Source organism: Saccopteryx bilineata, chromosome 1 (genome assembly GCF_036850765.1).
Source record: "Saccopteryx bilineata isolate mSacBil1 chromosome 1, mSacBil1_pri_phased_curated, whole genome shotgun sequence".
NCBI lineage: Eukaryota > Metazoa > Chordata > Mammalia > Chiroptera > Emballonuridae > Saccopteryx > Saccopteryx bilineata.
Genome location: NC_089490.1, coordinates 121,361,458 through 121,372,819, shown reverse-complemented (window position 1 = coordinate 121,372,819; position 11,362 = coordinate 121,361,458). Strand labels below are relative to the sequence as shown.

The following is an 11,362-nucleotide window of genomic DNA, read 5'->3' as shown; positions in this document are numbered from 1 at the left end:
TAAAAAAATGCATATATTTTAGTGGATGACAGCAAAATAGTAACTAAATAAGTAAACTAATAAAATGAGCCTGAAACAGTAAATGGGTTTTTGAAAGGTTAATTGCTTTCCTCCACAAATATTTCCAAAGAAAATTTACATGTTCATTATTTGGACCATAATATTAAAAGAGAAAGAGCCAGCCTGACCGGGCGGTGGTGCAGTGGATAGAGCGTTGGACTGGGATGCAGAAGACTCAGGTTCAAGACCCTGAGGTCGCCAGCTTGAGCACGGGCTCATCTGGTTTGAGCAAAAAGCTCACCAGCTTGAGCCCAAGGTCGCTGGCTCCAGCAAGGGGTTACTCAGTCTGCTGCAGGCCCGCGGTCAAGGCACGTATGAGAAAGCAATCAATGAACAATTAAGGTGTTGCAATGCGCAACAAAAAAACTAATGATTGATGCTCCTCATCTCTCCGTTCTTGTCTGTCTATCCCTCTCTCTGTCTCTGTAAAAAAAAAAAAAAAAAAAAAAAAAAAAAAAAAAAAAGATTTAAAGAAAAAAAAAGAGAAAGAGCCAAATAAGGGAAAACTAGAGATCAATCAATAATCAGTAATTTTGAGCAGCTACTGTTTGTCCAGATGCACCGTTGGCATTTACAGATATATTTCCATGAAGCTCAGAATCAAGTTATGAAGAGAAACATAGCCAGAAAATTCCAAACAAGGGATTTGCTGAGGAAGGAAGGAGTGGATAGCCTGAAGGGAGGGAATCAATGGGTTAAAGAAAGGAGGGAAAGGTCATGAGGAAAGCAATCTTTAAAGACTTCAAGGAGGTCTCCAAACTTCAGATTTCCTGTGTGAACTATCAGAAATGGTGGCAAAACCATGAAAGGAAAAGAAATGAAAAATAAATGCAAGAAAGAGAGAAACACTGGCTCTTGAGCACTATTCCTTCTCTCTTTCATTTGACAAGTATTTATCGAGTAGCTACTTCTTGAAGCTGGGAACAATTCCAGATGCTGGGCATGTGGTGATAACGACCAATGATGCCTGCTCATGCAGCCACCACCCAGTGCAGACAAACACATAAAGGAAACACACATTAAGTGTTGGTTTAAAAACATGTTAGGAAGGAAATGAAAAGAGAGAATAAAAAAGAAAATCTAATATTTTTATAGTACACATTAATACCTTTTTCTATAATGTCTATTTGTTTTTAGGCATTCTGTCAAAATGTACTTAATGTCTTAAAGTTTTACCTTTATTATATATATAGGTGCTCTTATTTTGAATTAATCAACTTAAATTACTATTAAAATATTATATGGTTTATTTTAAAACAAAGCAAAATGACTTAAAATGGCATACTTGAAAGAAAATATCTCATTAGAAAAAATATTGAAGCCTGAGTATGCATTAGAGCAAAAGAACAGCATTTTTATAGGATGCAGATATAGATTTATTGTTGCAAATCTCATACTTCTCAGCAGTTCATCTTTTCTCATGTTAATTTTCCTACTATTTTTGTCACCCCAATAAATATCCATAATCATCTTTGACTTTTCTGTCTCCCAATATTAACTCTGTATAACATTTTTTTGTATATATTTATATGTTGCCCTCTGGTGTTGCTTACTAGCCCCAGATCTCATTCTTTCTTTAATTAACACAGTAGTTTCCAATGTCCTCTTCTGCTTGCCAATCAGAGAATTTTGGAGTCTGAAGGGAAGGGCTCTATTAGCAATACCATCATAGCCTCTGCTTCCTGATCAGTCCTCCTAAAGCAAGCAGTTACTGTGTTTCCTCTAACCAAATCTTTCTATGACTTACCGCTATCTACTGAAGACAGCCCAGGCTCCTTTATTGGGCAATTAAGGTTATTTGTATTTTTTTTCTTATCCCATTCATTAGTTCAGAAGGAACTTTGAACCCCTGTAATTTGAGCTGTGGTAGATGTTTGTGATACAAAGATTAGCTAGTCACAGCTCTCCTCTGTAGCAGCCCTTAGTTTCAGAGGTGCTGTGTGTGTGAAGGTGAAGGGACAAGTACATGAACAGCCCATTATGTAAGAGTGGTGGTGACAGAGCAGCCCAGGGAGGACTGGACTAAAAAATTCTGCAATCTTACCGACCTTGCTTCATCAATGCTTATTAAATTAGTTACTAAAACATGGACCATATTTTTTCATGATGTTCCCTCTCTTTGGACTGTCTTTTCTCTGCTTTTCTATATACCCTAAATATATCTGGTCCTTCAGAGACTATATCAGATGCCAAATATCCCATGAAGTTTTTTTTAGTCTGTTTAGTCTCAATATCTCTCATTTGAATTTTCATGGCATTTCTAATCACACCCTTGCTTGTATTAGAGTTTACCGTTAAAGTCTTGTCTCTCTTCGCTATAACTGCCTCTATGGCTCTGGCCAGTTGGCTCATCGACCCAGCATGTGGAAGTCCTGGGTTTGATTCCCAGCCAGGGCACACAGGAGAAGCACCCATCTGCTTCTCCACCCTTCCCTCTCTCCTTCCTCTCAGTCTCTTACTTCCCCTCTGGCAGCCAAGGCTCCATGGGAGCAAAGCTGGCTCCATGGCCTCCATGGCCTCCACTTCAGGTGCTGGAATGGCTTGGGTTGCAACAGAGCATCGCCCCCTGGTGGGCATGGCGGGTGGATTCTGGTCGGCGCATGTGGGAGTCTGCCACCTCCTGCTTCTCACTTCAGAAAAAAAAAAAAAAGAACAGAAACTATGATATTTTTTTCATGAAGGTATATATATATATATTGTGAAGGTGTATACCTTCACAAAATAAGTATTCAGTGAATGTCACCAGCGCTAAAATAATAGGGCATACATATACCAAACTCAAGTGTAAAGTAGAACAATGAGGGAATTAACTATACAAATTGATGCCCACACACTTGTAATAAAACTACTATGTAATTTGCTGTAAAAATTAATGGCAATAGACAGAAAGTTACTACTATCAAACCACAATCCCCAGGCTTGAAAAGGTTAAGCAGAACTACTCTCAAAGGGAAAAGGATTTTTCTTTGTTTGCCCTTATTAAAGACTAATTTTAGGTCTTTTGATAATTAAACGAACACATTGTTTATGCTCTATACACTTTCTGCCCTGGGTCTTGGAAAATACATGAAATTTCCAGGAATTAAAGTTTCCATTAAAACAAACGCCAAACCAGGAGACTTGAACTGTGGAGGAGGCCATTTGTCTTTGCTGGCTTTTTTTCAAAACGCTATAGAAAGATATTTACTGTATAACCTTTCTCCTACAATTGCTCTGTTTAATCATGCAGACCATCTCTAGTCAATATGGTAAAGTTGCAACAGCTCAGAAGGCAATCAAGTACTGAGAATGACCATTTGAGTTCCAAAGTATTAACAGAGGTACCTATTTGGGGGTAAATTTGTCATCGGAAGACACTTCCAGCGGTCCCCCCACACACACACACACTTTGTGTGTGTGTGTGTGTGTGTGTGTGTGTGTGTGTGTGTGTGTGTCTGTGTAATTTCCTGAGAACTAGATGATTTGGCTGGTGAAGAAATAGTTTGCTATGATGATTCTCAGAATATCCTCCACCTGTGTCATCTTTACATATGGAAATTTAATTTAATGTGCCTACACACAGCTCATAAGCCTCAAAAGACTATTTTTCTTATCTCTGTATCTAATTTTATTTAACCTTAAGTAGTCCAGTTATTTACCAAGATTATATATATCTTTACGTCAGTGAACTCAGACTCAAAAGTTCTCTCCCCTGAGCAGGGAGCCTTTTAAAGACGAGCCTGTTACAAGGGCGGTCGGGGGTCACAGCTACTGGAAAACAAAGCTAGTTCTACAGGTCCCGCCCTCCCCCCTCACATCTCCCTCCTCCCTCAGGCCTACCTCCCCCGGACGCACCCACCCACACCCACACCCCGACCGCCCCACCTCTTCTCCGGCCCCCACTTGGCAACCTCAGCGGCCTCAGAGGTCTGGCGCGCTTCAAAGCCCGAACTGAGAGGCTGATTTGTGGAGCAGCATCTCCAGGCTCCTCTCCCCTCAGCCCCTCCTCCTCCCACTACAGAAGCCAAGGGAGTAGAGCTGAGCAGGGGGAGGGGAAGATCTACACCCATAACCCGTCCTCCAGCCCTTTCCACGTTCAGATTAAATTTCACCTTTTATTATTTTAACTCCTCTTCCTAGGACACGCGTCCCCCGGATCTGTCCCTCCCGCATATGCGATCCTGGCTTCCGCGCGCCAAGATGGGAGCGCGAGGGACCTGCGCGCGGTCCGCCGGCTTGTGCGGGATGGTGCAGCCGCCGCACCCGCTGCCGGGAGTCTGTAAGTTTCAACTCTCCTCCTGGGGAGCGGAGGGGTAGGCTGTTTGCGTCCTTGCAAACGATTTAAAATGCAAAACATAGCAGACGTCTGGAGCGTTGGAAGGACTTCGGAGCACGCTCTTTTAGCTCTATCCGCAGCCCACAGGCTATTTTCCGGGTTTTCCTGCAGCTTATATGTTTGATTCCTTCGTTGCAAAGTTTTCAATTTATAATATTATGCGTTCCAATGGAAAATATTTTAAAGTGAGACCTCAGACTTCTTTCAAATTTAAAGTGTTTGCTCATGATTTTCACGTTACATAGCATATCATTATTTTGCCAAATTACACTAAACGTTATTTATACTGCGCAAGAGGGCACGGCCTTTTCTTTGCCTACTTCTAAAAATAACGAAGGAAGAGTTTCCCCTCTTTGCTTTTCATGTTGCTGTACCATGTAAATACTCTGGTAAATAGATCGCGATACCTAACTGACCTTAATTTTCGTTATAGACACCACCACGTGCTTGTATGCTTGCACTAATCTACAGACGCAGTTAATCTCGGAGAATTGTCATTGAGCCTGCTGTTTACAGGAAGGCTTCTAGTTTTGCTTAACTAAGGTTTATTATACCTATATGTGTTCAAAATGAGGACAATTGAAACAGTTATGGTTCAGACCAAATAAATTCTCTGGGATCCCAGAACGGAAGCACAAACTAAATTCGTGTTTAGATTAATAAAATCCTACTGTTAACTTTGCATGTCACCTCGAATAGTATTGACAAAGCCCTAAATGCTAGGGCTGGAAAGGTAAGGAAATTGAGGGCGGGGTGTTAATCATCGTTTCCCTCGTGCAGGAGGACGGGTCTCTGGAAAAGGAGCGGCAGGTGAGAGACAGGTGGTTAGGCTGGCTATGGTGACAGGACGATGTTGGCTAGAAAGAGCATCATCCCGGAGGAGTATGTGCTGGCGCGCATCGCGGCGGAGAACCTGCGCAAGCCGCGCATCCGAGACCGCCTCCCCAAAGCCCGCTTTATCGCCAAGAGCGGGGCCTGCAATCTGGCGCACAAGAACATCCGTGAGCAAGGCCGATTCCTCCAGGACATCTTCACTACCTTGGTGGACCTGAAATGGCGCCACACGCTGGTCATCTTTACCATGTCGTTCCTCTGCAGCTGGCTGCTCTTCGCCATCATGTGGTGGCTGGTGGCCTTTGCCCACGGAGACATCTATGCTTACATGGAGAAAAGTGGAATGGAGAAAAGTGGTTTGGAGTCCACTGTGTGTGTGACTAATGTCAGGTAAGAATGCAGTGGGATCAAGTAGTGGTCGAAAATAGTATAGAAAAAAATATATTGAACTGCTCTTTTATCACTCCATTTTGTTTAAAATGAAATGAAAGGTTTGTTTTAATACCTTTACAAGCAAAGAAGTTGATCTAACATGTTAAAATTTTTATTTTAATACAACTTTATGGATGAGGCATCTCCAAAAATGTGCAGCTTACATCCTTTGGACTAGCCTTAGAAGAACTATACCAGTTATTTTAAAAAATGGTTGTAGCTCAAAGGATGACACAAAGTGACTTTTAAAAGTACACATTTATTTTTCAGTATGAAAACGCTGCTGTCCATAGTTCCAGTGTTCACAAGTAAATATCTCTGATCAGAAAAAAATGTTGCTCAAATGCTAGTTATATATTTCCATGATTTCTCTTACTCATGGCTTTTTTTTTTTTTTTGAAATAATGAGAAAAAATGGGAAAACAGAGATGGGAAGCTGTCCCAGATTTAAAATCCATTAAGTGACATAAATAAACATAAGCTCCTCTTTATCGAGAATATTTTAAATAACTAATTGCTTGCTTTGGATTCCAAAATCAAAAGTGATGCTAAGATTTAGAACTACAAAAACTTAATTTTTCATGGAAATTAGTTCAAATTTCTCATGGAAGAGATTATGGAGAGGCAACTTGATGTTGTGGTTTTCTTCAAAGGTTTTAATAGGATAGGAACAAGATACTTTTTAGATTGCCTAATTTTTGCTTCTTTCTCTTATAAGTATTTCAAAGGTACTTGATTATAGTGAACTTGATTATAGTGATTCTTCTCTCGTATTTTTACGTGGCCTAAAAACATTTAGGTGTGGTGATCTGTTTCTTACTTTTGTTGTTGGAAGATGGAAAGATTTATGTCAGTTTTTTAAAAAAAAATGTTCACTCTGAAGCAAAACAATAGTATTATACTAGAGACTTTCCCAGGACGTTTTATGAATGATATTTCAAATTTGCATAATGCATTAAGCAAAGTAAAGCACCATTCTGCTAGGAGACTATAAAGAATGAGACCTTTACTGACCCTGAAATCTTATGAAACTAGCATACCACTGCAAGCAGCAGAAACCCAGACTGTGTACTTGTTCATGCTTCCAGTTCCAAAGTGCTTACCAAGGAGGGGAGTGTGTGCGGGATCACATGCCACAGAGTTCAGCTTAAATTTGAGAAAAGAAACTATATGGAATTGATCCGTGGCCTTTAACATGGTGTAGATATTTTCTTATTTTAAACTTGTCACAAACATTTGTCTGAAAGAAAATAAACACAAAAAATATGAGATCGTCAGTACATCGGATATAAAGGAAACAATGAAAATAAATTAACAGGTATTTGTAGGTCAAATATCATAATTTCTATTTCTTTTTAGGACATTTTTGGGCATTGATATTGATGAATAATTTTTTATAATAAGATATGTTTTTAATAAATAGGCAGGAGACACATAAAAAAGATTTTAAAAGTGTAAATGATAAACCTTGAAAAAAATGACAGATTTTATTTATAAGACAATATATTTATTGGCTTTTCCTGTAAAAAAAAATGTCTTTAAGCAATTTTTAAAAAATATATCATCAAAAGTGACATCTTTTCAATGACTTTTTAAAAAAGAATTTCATAGAGTGCACTAGTTATTAAAAAAAAGTTTTATTGCTAGCTCTCATTTTTCAATAAGATGTGTTCTGAAGTATATTATTCCCCAGATGCAGTCCTGATGGTGTGAACGTTAAGTTCAGTATGAGAAATGGTGTCAAAAATATAATGAGAAAAAGTTGATTTTATCAGCATAACAATTTTAGCATTTTAAATTGCTCTTCTTACCTAAAAAATTATTTGACATCTCTAAAAAAAATCTAACTGCTTTTATTTTAATGTTACGATACAATTTATACTTTAATCTCAATACATAGTTTAATAATAACAAACCATACATGATAAAAATTTTGATTCAAAATATTGAAACAGAAGAATTTTTGTTCTCTCCCAAAGTGAGTTTAAAAGATGACTAATGACATTTATAAGTCTTTGCATTTCCTTCTTTCATGAGTCCATTGTTTCACCATGCCATCAAAGTTAGAAACAATGTATTGTGATGCATGCTCACTAGTATATCCAAATAACATTTTACCATTCTTGTTTCAGAATGGCTCACTTTTCCTTTCATGTGCAATAGCTCTCTAACATGAGTCAGAAAATAAATCAACATATTTTCTCTATTATTCAGCCTAACTTCTTCTGTAGCAGAACAAACAAGCAGCTAAACACTTCCATCTCTGCAGGTCGTTCAGCATGACAGGTGTCCCTAAAAGGCTGGATCTTGCACCATGTAAATGTTTAGAATGAAATTATTTCATAAAATAAACAGTATACATAATATTCACAATTTGCAAAGCCTTCCTGAGAACATCCTGACACTTGTTGACCCCTTTCCTTTGCCCCTTTCAGGGCAGTAGGCCAGAATTGACAGGATTCAAGTTCCTGTAAATTCTCTGTTCCTGTTACAGTCATCTACTCATCTCTGCTTCAGTTTCTTCCTTTAATAGCTTCAGCATTCTCTAGATCATTGACAGAACATAATAGGACAATCAGTAAGAAGACCTTTTTCTTTCTAAATCGCAAAACCTTCTTTTTTAACATTAAAAATGCTACTTTTTAAAACACCAGTGTTTTGTATCACTTTTTAGCACTGTGCTTTCTGTAGATGAGGTACACAATGAGTGTTAACTAATGAATATGAATTAGAGGTTATGAATAAGTACACTCCTTATTCAGTACCTTTCATATGACTCAAGTCACCTCAACACAGACATGCAATAAATAATAAACAGCTACCTGGTAGAAATGTTCTCAAAATAAACTATGCCTTTGTGAAAGTAAATTATTTCACAAAGTGAAATATGCCTATAAGCATAAATATCTATATTTATTATTTTAAAGTTTTCACATAAGTATATCCATTATTACATGACCTAGAAAACATTAATAGTATTGTATCCTAGACGTCTGGAGGTAGATAAATGCAGTAAAGAGAGTGAACACCAGTGCTTGTGTTTGGAATGAGGCATTTGACAAGTTAAGATGCCTAGTCTTTCCAAAGGCATCTAATCACCTTTGAAGGAAGAAAATAAATTCAGTTGGGACAGTTAGTTCATCCTAGAAAAATAGTGTTTTTGACCCTGAACAAAATTTTGCATGGCATGTTAGTTTATTATTCAAAATCTGATGGCATTGTTTTCTGATATTATTTCTTACAGGTCTTTTGCCTCTGCTTTTCTCTTCTCCATTGAGGTTCAAGTGACAATTGGATTTGGAGGGAGAATGATGACAGAGGAATGCCCTCTGGCCATCACAGTTTTGATTCTTCAGAACATTGTGGGTTTGATCATCAATGCAGTCATGTTGGGCTGCATTTTCATGAAAACAGCTCAGGCTCACAGAAGGGCAGAAACGTTGATTTTTAGTCGCCATGCCGTGATTGCTGTCCGAAATGGCAAGCTGTGCTTTATGTTCCGAGTGGGCGACCTGAGGAAAAGCATGATCATTAGTGCCTCTGTGCGCATCCAGGTGGTCAAGAAAACAACCACCCCTGAAGGGGAGGTGGTGCCGATCCACCAGCTGGACATTCCTGTGGATAACCCCATTGAGAGTAACAACATTTTTCTGGTGGCCCCGTTGATCATCTGCCATGTGATTGACAAGCGCAGCCCCTTGTATGATATCTCAGCTACTGACCTTGCCAATCAAGACCTGGAGGTCATAGTGATTCTGGAAGGAGTGGTCGAAACTACTGGCATTACCACACAAGCAAGAACCTCCTACATCGCCGAGGAGATCCAGTGGGGCCATCGCTTTGTGTCTATTGTGACGGAGGAGGAAGGAGTGTATTCTGTGGATTACTCCAAATTTGGCAACACTGTTAAAGTAGCTGCTCCGAGGTGCAGTGCCCGAGAGCTAGACGAGAAGCCTTCCATCCTCATTCAGACCCTCCAGAAGAGCGAACTCTCCCATCAGAACTCTCTGAGGAAGCGTAACTCCATGAGGAGAAATAACTCCATGCGGAGGAACAACTCCATGCGGAGGAACAACTCGTCCCTCATCGTGCCAAAAGTACAATTTATGACTCCAGAAGGAAATCAGAATACATCAGAATCATGACAGCAAGACAGCACCGAGAAAGGCTTTTTATCAAGTGCCGATGCTTTCTTTATGTAGGGAACTGTCAGACTGTCCCAGTCATTTGTCCTTCTACATCTTAATGCACTCAATGATATTCATACTCAAACAGCAGCACTTTCTTTATCAATAAAACAGCAACACACAAGGTGGAGGATTTGTGGCTTACACTTGTTTCATATGTGCAATATTTGCAGTGATATGCTTACGTTATGTGTAGAAAATAATGTAATTGAAACACAATTACATTAATTGTACTGGACCTTGAATATAAAAGGTGGCCAAGGAATGATTTTGTTTAAAATGCTTAGTGGATAAAACCAAGGATCTCTCTTTCTATTGTTCACTTTGGAAAAAATATAGAATAGTTGGGGGTAACATCTTTCGTATATCACCTAACATGCTGCCTCTTCCTTTTCCATGATACTACATCTGTTAAAAAAAAAAAAGCACAAGGCAAAAACTGCTTAGCTCTGTCTGCTTCTAAGCAGATTCTGTTCGTTCACGTGGCCCTTCACAATGACCACTGGAGGGTTCCTGGTCCTTCTCAGGGCAGCCTGTTGGCAAAACTAAGCGAGGAGCTTAGGAGAAGAGCTGAGAGTATTTCTGTCTCATTTTAGGACTGGATGCCCAACAGGGACAGTCGTTTCCTTCACATTCTCACTTCTTAAGATCTCCCACAGGGAAATGCTGTACTGACAATTTTATTAAAATATTTTCTTTGTATTCACTGTGGTTTGGTGATTTCTTTCTCAAAATTATCTCTGGTTAAATCTCAAGGAAAAAACATTTTAGAGGCATATGAAAGAAATGTCATACAATGATAACACCTATAAGATCTCTTTCTCTCTGAGGGTCCCCCTCTTTGAGATCTGTTTTCCAAGAAAGCTACACTTTGTTTCATTTTTATTTCATTTCATTTCATGCTCTAAAACAAGGGTCCCCAAACTTTTTACACAGGGGGCCAGTTCACTGTCCCTCAGACCATTGGAGGGCCAGACTATAAAAAAAACTATGAACAAATCCCTATGCACACTGCACATATCTTATTTTAAAGTAAAAAAACAAAATAGGAACAAATACAATATTTAAAATAAAGAGTAAGTAAATTTAAACCAAACTGACCAGTATTTCAATGGGAACTATGCTCCTCTCACTGACCACCAATGAAAGAGGTGCCTCTTCTAGAAGTGCGGTGGGGGCTGGATAAATGGCATCAGGGGGCCGCATGCGGCCCGCCGGCCGTAGTTTGGGGACCCCTGCTCTAAAATGTTCTCTGGGTTTTTCTATATGGGCCTGATGTGTCATGGAAATCCTGTACATTTTTTTTAATTCTCCTACCTTTCATCTTAAAACTACATCTTCCCAGTAATATCGAATTCAGGCTGGACATAGATAGATTTAGTGTTATCTCAGTTGCTAAAGTGAGATTTTTCTATCACAGCTGTATTTAATCATCCTTAACTCCTTGCATCTTCAGGGAGATATAGGGCACAGAGAAAAGTATGAGGCTAATCAGCTGTGGGTTTATTCTAAATTCTTATATTTCACATGAGTA

The 11,362-nt window shown here is 39.0% G+C and overlaps 1 protein-coding gene across 1 annotated transcript; it reads left to right on the top strand.

Moving 5' to 3' along the window:
* The first annotated feature begins 4,025 nt into the window (after positions 1-4,025).
* Positions 4,026-10,530, top strand: KCNJ8 (potassium inwardly rectifying channel subfamily J member 8). The gene is made up of 3 exons (XM_066264625.1): positions 4,026-4,318; positions 5,156-5,599; positions 8,886-10,530. Exons 2-3 carry the CDS (start codon positions 5,226-5,228, stop codon positions 9,784-9,786), a joined length of 1,275 nt encoding a protein of 424 aa, XP_066120722.1. The 5' UTR covers positions 4,026-4,318; positions 5,156-5,225; the 3' UTR covers positions 9,787-10,530.
* Positions 10,531-11,362: the final 832 nt, after the last annotated feature.

Bases quoted from the DNA above. Each gene is read 5' to 3' on its own strand.
- KCNJ8 (XM_066264625.1), top strand. From the start codon at position 5,226: ATGTTGGCTAGAAAGAGCATCATCCCGGAGGAGTATGTGCTGGCGCGC. The intron at 5,600-8,885 runs GTAAGAATGCAG...TATTTCTTACAG, and splicing joins GTGTGTGTGACTAATGTCAG to GTCTTTTGCCTCTGCTTTTC.